Source organism: Diadema setosum, chromosome 1 (assembly GCF_964275005.1).
Source record: "Diadema setosum chromosome 1, eeDiaSeto1, whole genome shotgun sequence".
Lineage (NCBI taxonomy): Eukaryota > Metazoa > Echinodermata > Echinoidea > Diadematoida > Diadematidae > Diadema > Diadema setosum.
This window is the reverse complement of record NC_092685.1, coordinates 40,144,497-40,164,354: the sequence shown is the minus strand read 5'-3', so window position 1 is coordinate 40,164,354 and position 19,858 is coordinate 40,144,497. Positions and strand designations below refer to the sequence as shown.

At 40.0% G+C, this 19,858-nt stretch overlaps 1 protein-coding gene across 1 annotated transcript in view; it reads right to left on the bottom strand.

Annotated features, from left to right (window-relative positions):
• Positions 1-3,056: 3,056 nt before the first annotated feature.
• LOC140236197 (uncharacterized) overlaps positions 3,057-19,858 on the bottom strand; it is a 45,039-nt gene continuing 28,237 nt past the window's right edge. The window contains exon 2 of the mRNA XM_072316199.1: positions 3,057-3,238. Coding sequence (XP_072172300.1) covers positions 3,057-3,238 — 182 coding nt within the window. The remainder of the gene's footprint in view (positions 3,239-19,858) is intronic.

The following is a 19,858-nucleotide window of genomic DNA, read 5'->3' as shown; positions in this document are numbered from 1 at the left end:
ACCACTTATTCGTATGTGGTTACAATCTATTTATCTATTCATTTCTTTTCTGTCTATCTAATTGTTTCTGCCAAAATACGTGTCCACAAAACAATAATTAGTTTGCGCCCCTTGTAGTTGAGGGAAGAGGTTGTCATTTTATGGTTGTTGTTGTTGTTGTTTTTTACTTCATTGTATCGCTCGTGTAAAAACAAATCCATCCCAGGAATCCAGTGATGCGTGATGACATATAAACTACAAATAACGCATATTTCCTCCCTTCTTCATCACCTCACCTACCCACCGCCTCCCCCCCCCCCCCATAGAAAAAAAAATACGCACACAACAACAACAGCAACAAAGAAAAGGAATAGGAAGAAGAAAAGAAGAAGAAAAGAAGAAGAAGAAGAAGAAGAAACTTCTTTGTAACCGCGACCAGCTCGAAGAATCCTTACGCATGAAAAGGGAAACATCTTCCATGTTAAGGGCATGTTAGAAAGGTTTCTGAAATACCAGACACAATGTCTAGTCATTATGGCTCATTGAGATGCTCGGAAGTGTGTGTAATCCTCGGGAGACTTCGCACGACATCATCCCTTGTAATTTCTCGCTTCCTATAGCGCGATCTAACACAGCGGATGAATCTATCTTACTGATGTGCAATTTACCGAACAACATACGCATACATAACTACGTAATTACATAGATTCATCATCAAAAAAAAAAAAGTCATGCTACACGATGACGAGTATTAGTTTAGGCACACGTACCTGTTGCCGATGTTTTTTCGAAGCAGAACTTGTCGAAACAGTTGTTTGATGGGCACAGGTAGTTTGTTTGTTTGTTTGTTTGTCATTTGTTTTCAAGATGGCTGGATAATCCATATTCAGCTGCTCTAGCTGGTCTTCAATGGGGTCCAGTTGTGAGCGCTTTGGCCGAAGATTCACTGGGTTATGATATTGGATGCTCTGCTCTTTGCGATGAATAAGCGGGATTTTTTACGTGCTAGGGCTGGGACTCTTTCACTTACAGGACCTCCATCCTATGTCCTGCCCGAGGAACAGAGTGCTTTTGCCTCTCACTAGAGAGGACGGCATGACAAGACACAACATTGCACGGTAAAATTTACTTATACTCGAACCCATGCACAAACCCAAACCATTCGATTGAAAGGCAGATACGCAACCGACGGAGCCACTTCGCCGCCCTCGATGTGGAGTGGTGCAAGAATATGGAAATTTCCGCATCAATCACAATGTTATATGCCTACTAAAATGATGTGCTTATCACCAATGCAACCCTCTTGCAAATATTGCAAGAAGGAACATTTAGAATTTACTGTGTCATTTGTACTTGTTGGTGTTTAAATTCTGAGTTGACTACATCCAATCAATCAAAGCATATCTTTATTTTCCAATAAATCATCCATGCACATCCAATCCAAGCATATCTTTATTTTCACCGATTGGCAAAACCGACTTGCTCGCTTAAAACTTGTCTTCATGGTAAGGAAATTCGGGTCTCTTTAAATTACGGGGTTTCATGAAATAGTATCACTCAAACTCAACAAGCGGCCTCATACGAGTAAAATAAATGGTGTGACAACATCGTTGATTATTCATCATCGTGGAGAGAAAAGTCACTCTAATTTCACCACCATAGAACAGGATGATGAATGGCGTCCGCTACCAAAGATCCTGTGGTCTGGGTAATATGATGTGACCACAGCATCATAGATCCCTGGCCAGCCATCAGCGTAGCGGCTCCACGTCTCTCCCCCACATGTCAAAAGTGCAACGATTTTGTTAGCTCCTTCGCCGCTTGGGAAGGTGGATGGAGGAGGAGGAGGAGAAGGAGGTACAAAAGTTGCATATTGATGGGAGAAAAGAGGGTAATTGTATACAGTTTACCAAGCAGGTTTTTTGATATCCATTGCATTTGCCACTGTTAGTGGTGATGCCGTTAGCTTCACTTCTGCTGCTATCGACTTCATATTGCTACGCCAACTTTTCCCATCCCAGTTTCTCATCCCCTCTTCTTCACCATCACCATCATCATCATCTTCTTCTTCTTCTTCTATCCTCCTCCTTCGTCTCCTCCTCCTCCTTATTTTCTCATGATCATCTTCCTCCTCCTAAATCTTCTTCTATTTTTCTTCTTCTTCTTAGTTGTGTCGTGAAAACCCTCACAGTATATCATAATCGACGTATATAGCGGCCCTTATCAACATCGGTATTGAACTCGGTAGTTCAGTGGATAAGACAACCGACTCTCAGCTGTGAGGTCGCTGGTTCGAATCCACTGGCAACCTCTAATAGACAAGGTCTTTTCCCATTCTTTGCATAGTCCTTCGAAGAAGACTTGAGCCGTTGGTTTCTAGTTAGATTTGCTCATAAGCATTTAAGTGATTCCCTTATAGTGGTCACATAAAACAGATTCGAACATACACACACACACGTACACGCACACACACACACATTACAGATAATAACATCCTGTGAATTTGGTTTAATTTTCCTTATCGTATAAGACGCCCCAACTTGACAATATTGAATTTCTTCTGGAAATAATTTCATGTTCATTTCATTTCATAAAATCAACTTGATTTAATGAATTTCAGTTCATTTATTTCATTAAATCAAGCTGATATATCTCTCTCACTCTCTTTCATATAAATATAGGCCTACATGCTTGTACATGTATATACTTGACTCGAATAACGGTTTATAATATATTGGTCACGTAATGGTCGCCGTATTCTTCCTGTTCAGGACTCTTGTAGTGGTAGTGATCAAGTGACCTATTTGTTTGCATTTTGCATTGTGTTACAAAAAAAAAAAGGTATTGGATATTTGAATTAATCATTCATATACTTTAACTGTCAGATTATACTGTGCTCAATTAGTTCGTTCATCTGACTTTGTATTACATTTATGTATGAAAAAGAAACTCAGAAATAAAATAAAATAAAATCTACATCTCCAAATTCATACGCACTAGCTGAAATCTCTTACCCCGATTTTTTGTCTCCTTTCCCTCATTCTCAAATTGACTTTGCCATTTCCTGACCTATTGCTCTAATTCAGTGTTAATTGAACCCTAAGCCCCCTCTTTTCTCCGAGTTCGTACCACTCGAAAAGGGTAATTGTTCCGATAATGAGCTCCTTTGCTCGACGGGGTGGTGGTACACCCCCGACTCCCCGGAGCGCACCGGAAATCGTTGCTGCCTTATCGACGTCGCGACCTATTATGAACACTCCTGGGAAATCAAAGCGTGGAAAATGGGATGGTTTGAATAACTTCCAGCATTTTCTGCATCTCCTTTATTTTTCTTCAATTGTTGAACTGCAATCCCACCATGAAAGCTGAAGCTTTGGTTTGAAGGGCGTGAGAACGATACAGCAAAATGACCTTATAGCTGGAGAATGTACACGTGTTCTCGAGTACATCGATTTCCACAGGGGCACGTAACGTTTTTAGAGAGTGTGAGTGTGTGTGTGTGTGTGTGTGTGTGTGTGTTGGGGGGGGGGGGGTTGTGCCCCGGGGTACCTCCCCCTCCCTCCTTTCAACGGGAATCTTTGTACGGAATCCTCGGAAAGTCATGACTGTTGTTGTGTGTGTGTGTTTTTTTTTTCGATTTTTTTCCTTGTTTTTTTTTTTCCAGAGCCAAAAGTACGTGTTGGTACGTGTGTATGCGCGCGCGCGTGTGTGTGTGTGTGTGTGTGCAATGGGGGGGGGGGGGTACAGCCTCCCTTCCGCGGCCCCTGTTCCCCACAAGTAACAAAACATCGAGGATGTAAATGTTCTGTGATGAATGTTAATTTAGCTCTGTGTACAGCGAACCATGAGTGATACCATCCTTATTAGGTTTGTCACCGCAATTGCTCATGGACTATTATGCGGAACAAAAGAGAATATATTTATGTTCAGAGGATTATAATCTAGTTCAGGTCGCAGGAGATGACTTTACTTGTATCATCTCTCATGCTTGTTCGTCGTTTATACGACCGTAAATGGGCATCACGACGCGTCTTGAATATTCTATCTCTACCTTTCCATTATTCGTATGATTATTCTGTAAGAGACAAGTTTGTTATTCATTCCTGTCAGTCAATCTGCCCCAGCGTAACTCCCCCCCCCCCCTCATAAACGGCAAAAAGAAATAATGGCAAAATGCTATCTTTTCCTTGAAACAATGTAAACTATGTTTGCCCTCAATCATCTGTTAATTTTCCTTATAGTAAACTCATTCAACAAGCACAGATGATGATTAGATAAATAACTTTATTGCGAATATATGCAACGATATCCTGGAAGAGGCCTTCTAACATTAATGTAAAGGAGGCATTTTATACGAGACAAAAAGAAAATGTAAAATTTAGAAGTCACGTGCAGTCATGAGAAGTGAATCGATAACTCGGTCATTTTAAAGCGGTTCCACAATACAATTCCCCTGTGCAATGACGCCACACACGATGAGCATGGCAAAGAGTTAAAGGGAAAGTCTGTTTATGTTTATGTGTATAGAAGCGAAAATATATATTATAAAAGCAAAATATGAAAACATGAAAGGAATAGGACAGTGAAAGTTTGAGCAAACTGTGATTAAAACTAAGAAAGTTATGAATTTTGAAGTTGAAGTTGAAGTTGAAGTTGTGATTAATCCAGCACAAATTGGTAACTCCGTGATGTAGCGTGTGAGCTCACCTTCCGTTTGTCCTGTGCATAGTATTCCACAAAATTTCTCTTATTTCGTTGTTAATGATTGAATACATTTTTTTTTTTGCATGTAGGAGTTGTATAGAGAAATGTATGCAATGATTGTATCAAGGGTGCAGGTACGATTCGAAATTTACTTCCTGGAAAGATGAAAATGTCTTATTTTACAGTACAGAGCAAATGGGGGTTGAGCTCATGATTACTATTTGACATCACAGAATTTCGAATTTGTGCATAATTGGTCACTACTTTAAGAAAAATCCCAACTTTCTGAGTTTTCATCAGAATTTGCTCTCTTTTCCATTGCCCTGTTCCAATAATTCTTTTGTTTCTGTTCACACAAACTGATTTTCAGGATGGATTTGCCCTTTAAATATAGTTGACGATATACGGTCATTGCCAGGTGGCTAACGTGTGAATCTCTTCGACAATGTCTTCAATATCATTCTCCGAGACCCGTGCCGCCGCGTCTCCTACTCTTTCTCCTGGTCCCCCTCTCCCCTCTCCCTCTCTTTATATCTTTCTCTCTCGCTATCCCTCTTTCCTTCTTCACGCAGTCTCCACCAAAGAATCGCACACAAATGCTCAAAGTAAATAAATGTCTTTCCCTCTCCGCCCATTAATGGAAGAAGGAAGCATTTAGAATGCTCGGCTTTTTTTTTTTCTACCAGGGTGAAAGAAAAACCGCATCTTCAAAAGGTACCGCTAGAAGGTAGTTTGGCATTCATTCTTCGCATTCGATAATTGTTGTGATTTAAAGGATTTTCGCTTTACAAAAGAAAGGATGACGAGTCGTAACAGAGAGGCGCTTCCATCAGTCGTTTAATCTTCCCGGAATTTACGAACTAAAAATGTTCTCTGTTCTGAACAAATGCGACGGGATGAAGTGGTTTAAGCTCTTTCAAGGGTACACTGTATCTAGAATTTCGTTTTTCTAAAAGTCAATGGGGTGTTATAGCGCCACATTCTATATTGCTCCCTATAATATACAACCATATTCTGACCTCGAAGTCTGGCATTTTGGTGAAATATTTAGATTTATGTGGAATCTAATGAGAATGTTTCATCTTCGATGGACCTAGAGTCAGGGTGACGAAATGATTCTAGGGGCAGTGGAGGGGAGAAAAAAGAAGTGGCATTTGAGTTGCCTTGGGTGCTTGAGTGGTTGTGTTGTATAACATGAATGTGTGCTTGTTAGGATGTGAAAGATGATTATCAACAGTAGGCGGGGGATTTATCTCTCTACATTGATCATGTTGAAGGATACATGTTAGTGTTATGAAATCCATATTGTCTACTACCATACGGGAAGGTGGTGGGTTATGTGTACAAATTCTGAGGGGTATAGGGAAGAGAGGGGGCGTCATAATACTGCGTGAAAGGGGTTAGTAAAAAGCATAAGTGAGACACTTTGTGCGACAAGTGCTTTTCTTGCCCTTTGCTTAATCTGGTGCTGTTTGAGACTCGGAAAATATGTTTATCTTGCCTTTATTTCACACGCGTATAGCTCGTGCATTGAGCATTCCACATCACCTAACATAATATCTTCCCCCTGCTGCCCATGCAATGTTTGCTGAAGCATGGATGTACATAATAACCGCCCTTGTTGTCACAAACTGGTTGCAGGGCTGCCAACATTGGAAACTACTTGAGAGTGAGACTCCCATAGGCCAATGCTATAATTTCGGAGTCAAAATGAGTGAGATCAATAGAAATGCATGCAAATGAGAAATAAAGTTTTAGAGTGAGAAAGGACCAAAATGAGTGAGTCTCACTCTCAATGAGTGAGAGTTGGCAGCCCTGTGGTTGTTTAACCTTCAATGCGCTTCTGTCTGAACCTCCTCCCCCATTCATCATCATGAATTACAAAACCGTACCATTCTTATCAATTGTGCTTCTATTTCTCCCTCTTCCCCTATCTCCACGTGTTTGTCTATCTCTATGTGTCCCACACTTCACATTATAGGCCTAATTATATACCATGATAATTATAGTGAGCCAACAAGGGAGACAATCGAGAGTACTTAATACTTGTTGTGCTTAAAGGACATGTCCACTTTCATATACATGTGGAATGAGTAAATGCATCAATATCTAGAACACATTAGTGAGAGTTTGGGGAAAATTGAACAATCCATTCACAAGTTATGAATTTTTAAAGTGTCTGCACAGTCACTGCTGGATGAGAAGACTACTACGTATGTATGATGTCACATGCGTACAACGTTATAAGGAAAATAATTATAAAGAGAATTTCACAAATTCTTATTTTTTTTGAAAAAAGTGCACATTTCCTCGACTTGTGGCTGATGTATGTTAAGGGTAATATTATTGCCCCTGCCTTCTGAAAGAGGCAAGTCAAGCGTTCTTTTATTATGCGAGAAAAGTGAAAATATGTTGATTTTTCTTCATCTTTTCTTAATATCGTTTAACAAATATGACATCACACGCTGTAGTAGTCTTCACATCCAGCAGTGACTGAGTAGAAACTTCAAAAATTCGTAACTTTTTAACGGGTTGTCCAATTTTCCTCAAACCCTCACTGAATATACGAATATTGCTGCATTCACTCAATCCACTTGTCTATGAAGGTGAACTTGTCCTTAAACGATACATACAAATACATAATTATTATGGACATGTCATCCCCCTCCATCTCCCCGCCCCTCTCCCTCTCCCCCTCTCCTTAAGCAACCCATTATGCTTTCATTGTTTTTACATGATGTCTACCTCTGAATATTTAATCGTTTTTAAACACATATTGGGCCAAATGACACGGGGTATTAACTCGGACACTCGGTGCACGTAACCTGCAACTTCACGCTCTTCCTCTTTCCCTCTCTCCTCCATACTCTGTGTGTCTGTTTCTCTGTCTGTCTGTCTGTCTCTTTCTCTTTCTATTTCTCTTCCTTTCTCTCTATTGTACTCCCTTGGTATGTGATATCCTCAGTAGATAGCAAATCCGCTTAATGGTGACCCTGTCAAAAACAAGACGGAGAGAGAGAGAGAGAGAGAGAGGAGGGGGGGGGGTGGAGGGAGGGTGAGAGAGAGAAAGAACACTTTAAATTCAAATCACCTACATCTGCGGCCAAAAAGCTGTACACCACATTCAACCAAAATTGCATCCAACACGCACGAGCTGAATACGATATTAGCCACTGTTACCCATGAATAGTTTCCACGTGGTCAACTGATGATGTGAAAAGCCATAAAATGTCTACTGGGAGGTTTTTGGCCAAAAAGTATGCAGAATTTTAGATTAATTTGTAGGTCTAAGTCCGTCTTCTGCTCTGCAGGCATTGACCAGAAGCTTAGATAAGGCTTGCTTCGAAATTCTACAATGATATTTATGGCTTCTTTTGAGGGTATGACCCCTCAGTAATGGGAAATCTTAAGAAGAAACAAATATAATTTTCACCCCCCAAAATACTCAAAAGTTGACATTTAGCATTAAAATTATGTGCATCTGCAATTATGGCAATCGCTGGGTTCAATCCCGGACAATTGTAATGAAGGCGAGTTGGAATAAGGCGAAGGGTGAGGCGACGCTTGGTAATAGTATTGGGCCTACCGATTGCCCAAAGTGTGAGAAAACCCGATGATCGAAAATGATGTTTCTATTTATAATCTTTGTCTTTTAGTCTTGTGGAACATTATATTGTGTTTTATTCATGTTTTTATTTAAGTGAGTGGATGTGGTGGTTAGTGTGATTGTGTGCGTGTATGTGTGTGTTTTTTGTGTGTGTTTTTTTTATATCACTTTTGTATACATGGTATGATTTGTATAAAATACTTTATTGTTTGTAATTAAAAAAAAAAGATTGTGATTCAGCAGCATAAGTGAGAAGAATACAGCTGCATATTTTGGTTCATACTTGTTTGTAAAAATTATTGCTATTGAATGCTTGATATTGAATGAAATTCAAATAAAGAATATCATTCTTTAAAGTGTATATGTGTGCGCGTATAATGTCTATATACATATGTGTGTTCGTACGAGTGTGTGTGTGTGTGTGTGTATACGCGCACCCGCAATAAAACTCACGAGTGTAGATGGTTTGAAAGAAAAGTATCTCTGCGACCTTTCAGTCTAAATCCCGTTTTCGTGCTCACGTTGCGCATGGCAATCGCCCAAGAAGCAACTAGTTCTTCCTGATGTGTTTTAGATCCGAAGACAGAGTACGGTCATATGACTCACCTAACGCAGTTGGTCTATTCATTTTCATAAATTGCAAATGTAAACAATTTGTCCAAGTTTAGCGGGAGCGGAATTCCAAATCGCGTCTCCAATCCACCCGGGGGTCACCAATACTCCGAGACTGAAGTTTTAACCACCTTTTCGTTCCCCCTCCCCCCCCCCCCCCACCCCCCGCCCCGTCTCCACAAACCATCACGTTTCGCCTACTGTTTTTCCCTTGATATTTCCCGGTGTATCTACTCCGCTTGAATGCGCATCGAATGTGACACACCGTGCGTTCGCTTCTCTACTCGGCCCGAACCGGCCCGGTAACCGAATGATGATGAATCACAAAACGGCGACCACACATCCACTTTATACTTCCTAAACAGTCCCACAAAAATGGGAACGGGCAAAGATGAATGGAAGTGAAAGACAAGAAGTAGAGAGAGAGAAAAAAAAAAACAAGAAAGGGAAGAAGAAGAAGAAAAAACTTCAGATGCTCGTCTTCGTTCTCCAGTGTGCCGTCCTATTTACATAATAGAATATGGCGATGAATCAAACTGCATTAACCCAGAAGTATCAATACACCGCTATCGCGGAGTCGCACATTATACGGCGGCTGTTGCAGTGGAGGGAGAGACATGTAGAGAGATAGGGATTGCGTGTATCGGGGTGGGGTGGGGTTCGGAGGATTTTTGCACGCCACGGCTGCTCTCCTGTGAGAATTCTAACACCGCCACCATTTTTTTTTTCTTTTTGTAATCATCTTCTTGTATCTTTTTCTCGAAAGTGGAGCGAGATTGGCGCACCTGCATTCAGACCGAGAGCAGGTTTTTTGACGCCAGTGCCAGGCGTCATACATTATTCCAAGCAGGCTATCGCAGGTCCACTCGAAATGCAGGTTTAGACAGCCTTTAACCGACTTCTCATTTCTTACGTGACACCCATGTAGCTAAATTGAAGTACTGTATTTGTTTGTTATTACAAAAACACTCGTTTAGTTTTGTTTTGCTCTGTTCTGTTTTTGTTTTGTTTTGTTTTGTTTTGTTTTGTTTTGTTTTGTTCTAACAACACGTGAGGTGGATGTAATCTCTAGCCTCCTTATTTTCAATTCAAATTCAAATTCAATTCAATTACAATAACATAATATACATCTCACTTTCTTCAGTGACAGAAATCATTAAAACAAAACAATGATAATTGTAAACCTATACAGTAAGGATACATTGTAATGGCGCTGAAGTAAAGTGAAATAAAGTGAAATATCAATGTGCACTTTGCGAAAAATGGAGGAACCCACTGAAAAGACAATGCTTGTAGAGTGTGGGCCCCTCTTGGAAGAAAAAAAAAGCAATGAAAATATTGGTAAAGGTCGACATCAAAACAACAACAAAAAAGTTTGGAACAAAAAAAAAAATCAGATCAAAAAAAATGTTTAAAAGAATTGGGGGAAAAAAGAATTGGAAGCCCACAAAGTGAACTTAAAAGAAGAGAAATTTATATAGTTATCCGGATGTCACAACACAAAGGTTGCACCAACAAAAACTTATCATCAAAACCTGAGATTTCTGACATGAGTAAGACTCGAACAAATTGTTGATGCACAAGTCTGTTCGATTTGCCTGAGGCACTCCTGACCTATAACATCAACAAGTACTTCAGAACAGCCAAGAGGCACTCGGAGAGCTCAAACCTCCGCCGTGGGAAATCGGGTCACTAGCGCGACAGAACTGTGCTGGCTTCCTTTCAGAAATCCTGCATTCGTGAGAAAATATTCATCCGTGTCCACCACAAAAGAATAATCACCAGTTACATAACATTTACATACCACGACAGAACTACACTAAAATTTCCATCAAACCTGAAAGTTCATAACTTTTGGATTTGATCGTGCTGAAAGAAAAAGAAAAAGGACATATAAGCAAAAGAGCAAGTAAACGCGGTAAAATTAATATAGGAAGAAGCAGGAATAAGTTACCATATTAATTGGACGACATTACAAACAAATGCATATCATGATACATATGTACCGCAATGTATACATTTTGAATATGTACACTGTAGCAGTTTGCATTGCTTCCCCACTCACCACACCCTTGTGATGCTCCTGTTCGCCGGGGAAAGTTTTCTATGAAGAAAAAAAAATTAACACACCCATCAGAATACTTGTTTTCCATGTGACAGAAAACAGCTTTGGGTATCTTGGTGTCCTCTTTCCATGTAACTTATAATATCTTAATTTCAAGACGGTCTCTTTGCCCCAAATCACATGTCACACGTCGAATATTCATGAGCCGTTACAGCTTGTATTCATTGCAAAGATAAGTGCTCGATGTGAATTAATGCATAAAATATATGCGGTATGAAGTATTCGAAAGGTGAAGACGATAGAGTAATTGACATTAATTTTGTTGGATATCCTGCGACACACTCTGAAGTGAGTAACGAGAGAAAATTACTTTGATGCCGCTGCAAATTCTTGGCAGCGATGCATGGCCTTTCATGTTTCTATCTTTTCTTGGTCCTGCCCGGTTCTGATACGAATGCCGACAGAATAAAGCGGACATCTCTTTTTTCTTTTCTGTATGACACAGCTTGCAATAGATAGCAAATTATGCCCAGACTTCTTCCTGTGTGGTATTACGTTTCCACTTTCAAACGGGAGGGAAATATCACATTTTCGTGTTAAAATGCCAATTATTCTGATCCGTAACGTGATCATTTCGACAATCGATTTTCATGTAAGACGCGCGAGGGGTGCGATCCGCTTTCCCCCAAATCCAGGTAACACAAATATGATGACAGTGTTAAGTTACGTCTGTGACCGCGACCCGAATTCATTTTAGTCCCTTTTCCACCAGACGATGTTCCTCCATTATTTGATATTCAGACAAATAAAAGCAACAAAAATGGGTTGACTTGTTCTTTTTCATTCTTTTTATTTGGTGGAGAGGAAGGGGTTGAAAAACACATAGAATTATTTCTTTGTCCGCCCACCACCTCCGCCTCTCTGAAAAAAAAAATACAAACTAGAGAGCGGTAACTTCAAACAATTCGCAACATTCGGCTTGTTCTCGAAGCTGCAGTGATGACAAACCCTTATACAGACACAATAAAAACACATGATATGTACTTCGAACATTTCGTCACAAGGCAGTTTTAACCACAAAAAAAGTTCTCACCTTTCACTTTGATGTCTTCGAGAGCAATGAATTAAGCCTCTCCAACGACTTTTTGCTTTTCCTTTCTTAATTTAAAGACAAAAGATGTATAAACCATCATTCAAATATCAACTACATTATTGACTTGGAAAATAAACATGTACCGTACACGCAATACTAGGACAACACATGAGATAACTTAAAAAAAAAAAAAAAAACACCTAACGGACATAAATTACAGAAATCAGAATGCGCATTTGAGAGGTATATGGTATTCCACGAGCCCGCATGATACAGAAAAGATTTCTTCTACAATGATAACATCTATCTTCCTGTAAATTGCAATACACTCTCACCAAGGTGAGTCTTAACATGACACTGTCGGCGAACGACTTTCCAGGTGGCGTGTGTTATGGTGCGTACACACATTTCTGTCTTATCTTCTGAAGATAGCAATGTAGTCCTTGAATAAAACATAAAATATCCTTGGGCGAGAAAAGACAACAGACTGACCTTTTCGTGCCCAACACTCAGCGCTCCTCACTTTCTTTTCTTCTCCTCTCCTCCCCTCCCCCCCCCCCCTTCATCCCTAAACCCCATCCCTTTGCCGCCATTTCCACAGCTTCCTTCATCCGCAGCTGTTTTGGCTTGTTTTCGAAGCGAAAACATAGCTGTTGGCGAGCCGGGCGTCCATGCGGAAAGGACAGGATTTGACCAAGATCCGAGAATGGGGGTAATGCATTCGGAGAGGATGTTCCGTCAGGAGTAAGCAATGTGTAAAGGGGGAGGGGGAGGGAGGGGGAAGTGATGAGCACGAGTTGGCAGGTTGCCATGGTAGATGTATGTCTCCCGCCATTTTTTTTTTTTTCTTCTTTGCATCTCACCGCATGTTTTGCCACGATAGAATCGATACCGGGGCAGTTGCCCACCGACCCGCCTTGCACATTATCATGCAATTTGCACGCTGCTCGTCCGCTTAGTGGATGGGAAGTCCAGAGTCTTATCGTATTCGTGATTATACGTTTGATCAATACAATAAACAGCTGATGTCGACCTATCTTCAGAGCAAATCTAATATGTTCTGCCCTCCCCCTAACACACACACACACACACACTAAAACAAAACAAAACAAAAAAGTGGTTCGGTTCAAAGGCACATGCCAGAATGGATCGAACTGATCGGCTTAAACGTATAAACGAGAGGTGGGGGTTTTCAGTGGCCAAGCTGATGTTAAAAGAAAACATGGTTATGCCAGCTAAGAAATTAGTGCCTGGAATCGAATTTTTGACCAGTCTGCAGAGATCCATGTGTATATGTGTTGGTTGTGATTGTCCAAAATGCCATGCATGCACTCACGTAATTTATGACGTCAAACAACCAGACTAATCCTTGAAATATCACAGACTTACACCGCGGTACAGTGGGTATTGTACGAATTGTATTGTTCAGAGGTCAGAACTGTATCTATATAGGATTTAGCACCTCTGCCGTCATAGAGAAGAAGCTGATCATGAAATGCCTTTTACCACTGGTATGTCGCTGTGAAATAATGCACTAATTTATGAAACAACAGCAGCAGAATTAGTGTACTATTCAGGTTCTGACCATATGAGCTTTGAGAATTAGGATGTTTCTGGGACGAACATCGAACTATAGGGCCTTCCATTTTAGTTCAGTCGATAACTGGTCTAGCAGTCCGGAGCTTTCGGGTACGAATTCCAGTGGAATCCAATTTTCTTCGCTCATTTTTTTTTTTCATTCAAGAACTTGAGAGACATGATGACAGAATAGATAGATTGTCAGAGGTGGATGAAAAGCATATAATAATAGTTTTGTTTTAATCGCCTTATTTGTGCCAGCGCACATTGACTCTTGTCTGTTAAAGCCACTGTTTACCTTTGGGAGCACTGATTGATTTTTTTTTCTTCTCCGAATTATCACATTTGATGCATATGGACAGTTCAGTTGTATCACAAAACATTTTACCATATAAAAAAAATGACAATAGAGCAACAAATATAGGGAGATATCACTATGGCAAGATTCCATACATGTGTTGTATAAAATTTTATAGACAGTTTATTCTAGAAGCATTTTATTGTTCACATTTCGTTTAGTCAACAGTACTTATGATTAGATTGTACTGATTAAATTCTTATGTTGGTTGTTTCCATCCCTAACTCACATTTTAGAACTTTTTTTGAGCTGTTTTTTTTTCTTTTAATCTGCAAATGATAGTGGTTTTTATAACATCTCTGTCTTTGCAGTAAAATAAGTAGCATAACGCCAAAATGTTAGACCCGTTGGGTCAAATAGTTAACACATTGAGTCCCATCGAGTCCCACCGAGTCCCACCAAGTCTGGTTAACGGTATCTGGCACTGAGGAATACACATATAATTTGCATCAAAATAAACTGTCTGTATGACTCACCTATCGTGCTTAAAGTTCTACCTCTCTTTAAATACTTCAAAGCACGAAGTTGCTCTTTACAAGAATTTGTATGTGATTGAAAAAAAAAATGGGGTGGGGGGGGGGAGGGACAAGCCGTGATCAGGTAATAATCCAGACGATGAAGAACCAGACAGGTAGACATACAATGGGATGAAAATAATGATAAATGCAATTTCTTCTGCCGGCTGCGCACAATCGCATGAATGTTAACAGAAAGCTGATAATCGTCCCCAAATACCTTTTATGTCCAACGTCGAAACGCAGTGCGCAATAAAACATCAAATCCATGTTTGACATCCATTTGTCATGGCACAATAAGATCTAGAAAATCTTTCTTCTGGGACTACTGATTCGTATTTGCACTCATCTCGATCTCACACGCAACAATATGCACCTCGAGGAAAATACTGCGAACCAATTTTCCACTCATCTATCATGTCTTTTTTTTTCCTTCTTTCTCTTCCTTTTTTTTTTTTTTTTTACAAAAAGCTTGGAACTCATTTTTCTAAAAGTGGGAAGGGCACACAGGTGAACTGGATAAAGTAGCCGCCAGATATATTCGTGAAAGGAATACTAGGATAGAAAGCAAGAGATAAACAGACAGAGTAGGAGACAGAGGAGGAGGAGGAGGAGAGAGAGAGAAATAATAATATATCAAAGAGAGATATGGAGAGAGATTGATAGAGATACAGAGGAAGAGAGATATAATATATATGGAGAGAAATTTAGAGAGATTGTTGGAGAGACAGGGAAAGAGTGATATATATAGAGAGAGGGAGAGAGGCTGATAGAGATACAGAGGAAGAGAGATATAATATATATGGAAAGAAATTTAGAGAGATGGTTGGAGAGACAGGAGAAGAGAGATATTATAGAGAGAGAGGGAGGGAGGTGGATAGAGATACAGAGGAGGAGAAATGCGATATGGAGAGATAAGGAGAGAGATTTGATAGAGAGATGGACGCAGAGAGATAATATGTATAGAGGGAGATAGTGAGAGAGATGGATAGAGATATAGAGGAAGAGAAATATGATATATGTATATAGAGATATAAGGATATATATGAGAAAGAGAGAGGGAGGGAGAGAAAGTGATGGGGCGATGCCGCTGTTGTTTCGTGCTGTAAAGTAGGTCATCGACTTTTATCATGAGCATTGCGTGTTGGCCGTGTGCCGAACTAGAGTGATGGAACACGATCTATGTCTCTTTCTATTTTGTTTCTTTTTTCCCTCGAATTTATGATATAACAAACGTGTTTACGATGCTTTTATGTCGCTGATAAAAATAAGTTGTCAGGCAGCTGCCTCCGTATAATGTACCCATGAATAAAGAATGACGAATTTGCATCGATCTCTACACCTTCCGTGCGTCCTCGACGAGCGTTCCATTAGTTCAAAGAGAAAGTATAATAAAGATAATGATAATAGAGTCTTCTTTATCCAGGGTAGCCTCTTCAGTGTTGCCACTGTTCTACCAGAGGGCCCTGCCATCATTATTACCCTATTACCTTGCCAGGTACCCATTTATACACCTGGGTCGAGAGGGACATGGTGGATAAAAACATCTTGTCCTTGGATGTAAGCACTGGGCGGGAATCGATCTCGGGTCTTCCGATTGGGAGTCGGGAGTCTTATCCACTATGTCACAGAGTAGAGTTTCGAAAGGTCCATATTTGTTTGTTGTTATTTGTTGTTTTTTAGTTGTTTTCTTTTGGAGGGGGATTCTTCATATCGCTTTTCCATTTAACGAGTGAGTCAATATAATTACCAGTTTGTACTACCATTTCAAGTCACACGAACGCCTTGAAGTCTGAGCGATCCAGATACTGAGTACGGGAATCAAAGAATGGACGTCAACCCACACACATCCAATTAGCACATGCTTGATACCGCCCACCAGAACTATACAACTATAGAGTCGTTAGCATACTCTTTCAATCAAAGTTCCATAAGTCTCATAAACAATGGCGTGGGGATCGGATATCTCGATTCTATTAAAAAAACAAAAACACGCACACACACACACACACACACACACACACACATACACACAAACGAATAAAACAAGAAGACAAACTATATATCCGTCAAATGTCATATAGTTTCAATTTATGCATGTACATAAGATATCGATGATATCGGCATCGGGCGAGAACAAACAGTGTAGTGAGGGTACATGGGGGAAATATATATTTACGTCAGTAGAAGAATTGCTCAAAATACTAGTAGTGTGATATTATTTCTAGATTAATACAGTACCGAGGCATTTTGATATTTCACATTCAGTTTTAAACGTCGACCTTTAAAGCAGCCATTCCTGATACCATCGCTGATACAGCTTTTTCTCACAATCGATCTACCTATGTCTTGATTTTATTAGGCTCCCATCCAGATCCTCCTTCTTTCTCTCCTTCTCCTTCTCCTCCCCCCCCCCCCCCCTCTGTTTCTCTCTGTCTGTTTGTCTGTCTGTCTGTCTCTCCGGCCGGACTCGATTTTTTCTGCCGAGGTTGTGGTAGGGAAAAATGGGAGGGAAAACGGATTAGGCAGAGAAATTGTCGGATGGCGGAAAATTGGTGCCACGGAAAACGCCAAGGTCGCCAGGGAAACACAAGACGTTTGGGGAGGCAAGTCTTGAAAACGAGAACAGGAAGACCGTGGCCAGCGCATTTCGGATCAGTTTCTCCACATAAAGGGAAGAATCACCCCTTTATAGAGAGCAAATATTTTGGGAGGATATGAAATGCAGCGGAAAGAATTGGCGGAAACAAAATTGTAAGTCTTAGCCTTACATCAATGAATGCTAGAGATTTATTTGAGAATACTTTGTTTAGAATAGCATGCGCGCATACAAATTAATCACTGCCATGCTAACCGTAAATATCGACATAAGATATCAAGCAAACAAGGCATTAGTTAACAAATGTCATCAGTGTCCTCTGTTCCAAATTTTCATTAGAGTTCATCTCTTACGTTTGTAACCCACTTTTCTCTAAAGTGGAAACGTTTCCCATGATACCAACTCATTTCCGGGATGAGTTGACTATATAGGCCTACATCCTGTCGTCCGTGAGGAGAGAAGCGAGTTAGATGGAACTCATGTACATTATTTCCTGCGCCGACGAATAGCAACAAGCCATTTGTTACGCCAGAGTTCCCCCGTGACAGTGGTCGGAGAGTGATGATAATGATTATTACTTTTGCCACCACCCCTATCGTGTTTATCTAAATTAAGCTTTTGTGGGGCTTTTGTCAACGATTCTTCTTGTTGTTTTCTTTTTCCCTTTACGCGTCTCACCAAAGACAAAGAAAAACGAGCTTTGCCGAGAACTAAATAGCACAAGCCAACCAGACTAATTAGAGAAATTGAAACTGAACATTAATGGCTAGCAATGATGAATCATGTAGGAATCGTAAAACAAGTATCTCCCGGGTTTAATGGCCCAGAGGGGGGAACTCCAGTGATTCGTTCAAAATTGACCAAGTGGAACGAGACGCCAAAATAAACCCAAGCCTTCGTAATTCCAGCTGAAATCATCTTTCATTCACTGGCAAGATGAATTATTTTCGACAGGTCGACCGTCTGTTCGGAGCAGCTCGTTGGTTGTACAAGCGTGAGTGTGTATACTTTGTCTTTACTATTTTTTTTTGGGGGGGGTGGGGGCATCAGATTCTCAAGCGCAAAGTGAATACCGGTTCCTCAAGTTCTACCCACTACTCTTTCGTTCTGAAAAAAAAAATGCTCCTTTTTTCCCGCTGTGTTCATTATGTCTGAAAGCACGTATGCATTTCATGAACAAAATGCATCATACTTGCCCTATTTCTCACCTAAAAACAGGTAGCAAATTACATAAATCACGTATTATTACACTACCGGTCCGTGAAAGAGAAGACGGATATTATCTTATCATGACAAGAATTAAGATTGACAGAAAGGAATCAAAATTCTCTTTTCGTCATAAATGCAGACGGAATGCTTATCCACACTGATGTGCTTGAGATTTTTGATCAATATTTGCTTTATCAAGAACTGGTTTCAGAAGCATGCCAACAGATAAATATAGGTCATGTTTCCAGACTCTAAACTTGATGTCCATCCATTTAGCCACATGCACACACACACACGAACACACACACACACACACACACACAAACATAATGTATGTTTTTATGCATCTATATGTATTTTATATACATGTATATGGTGAGAATGAGAGAGATTTAAAAAAAATTAAGATTGATGTCAGTCACAAAAAAAAAAGGTTACTGTAATTCGATTTCATCCTCTAGACCGTAAAAAAACATCCAAAACCAGGATCACAATCAGAGAAAGAAATAAAACATGATGTAAAATTTTTGGAAAAAAAAAAAAACACGGCGACTTTATAACCCAAGCATTTGATCACACAATATTCGTCGAAAAGCAATGATACGCACTACTCTCGCCTTTCACTGCAGACGTCTGTATCACTCTGTCTCATATTTATCATCTTCTTTTTTTTTTCATGCGGGAGGATGTGCAAGCTCGCTGTACAAACAGGGGGGGGGGTGGAAGAGCTTCCACCCCTCTATGCTGTTGACCGAATTGGTCCTCATTCTGCAGTATTTCCGAACTACAGCTTCCTCATTAAAACGTGACCCAGTGTAACTACATGTGTATAACACACGTTGATTACTTATGTCCAATAATGTACCATTACCATGGTCAATTTGTTGTGATGTCATTCTCTTTTTAGATATCTTTGAAACCACTGGTATTTTGAAGAAAACAAAAAGTTCTTCATTTCTATAGCCTTATTGTTCTTTAGTTATTGTCTTTTATCGCTCCTCTTGTTGCCAAAAGCGACGACAGTTTTCAAGACGATTGAAAGATATGAAATATGGCCAAATAAATATGTTTTCCACAAAAATTTATCTCAAAATATTCTTCTTCACACTCCTGAAACATCCTTGGCACTGCTTCTTTAGTGCCCTCTATGCATCTTTGCTTTGTTTTGTTTTGTTTTTTGATTATCAGTCAGGGTGTCATCTTGTGAACCGTTTATCACACAGGGTATCCTTGGTCACGTCGTAAAGTTATATGACGCTTTCACATTGCACACCAGTGATTTTTGAAGAACAATGATGCACTATCTCTCATGCCCTCTCTCCTTACACACACACATACACACACACACACACACACACACACAGACACACACACACACCCACACACACGCACACACTCTTTTCTCCCTTCAATTTCTCTACTTTGGTTCGAAACTAAAATCAATATCAGTGTAAACGTAAAAAATCAAAGCGTATTTGGATTATCAAAAACATATAGCCTTCCTGGAATAGAGTTGGTCAGAAAGAATAAATAATGGGC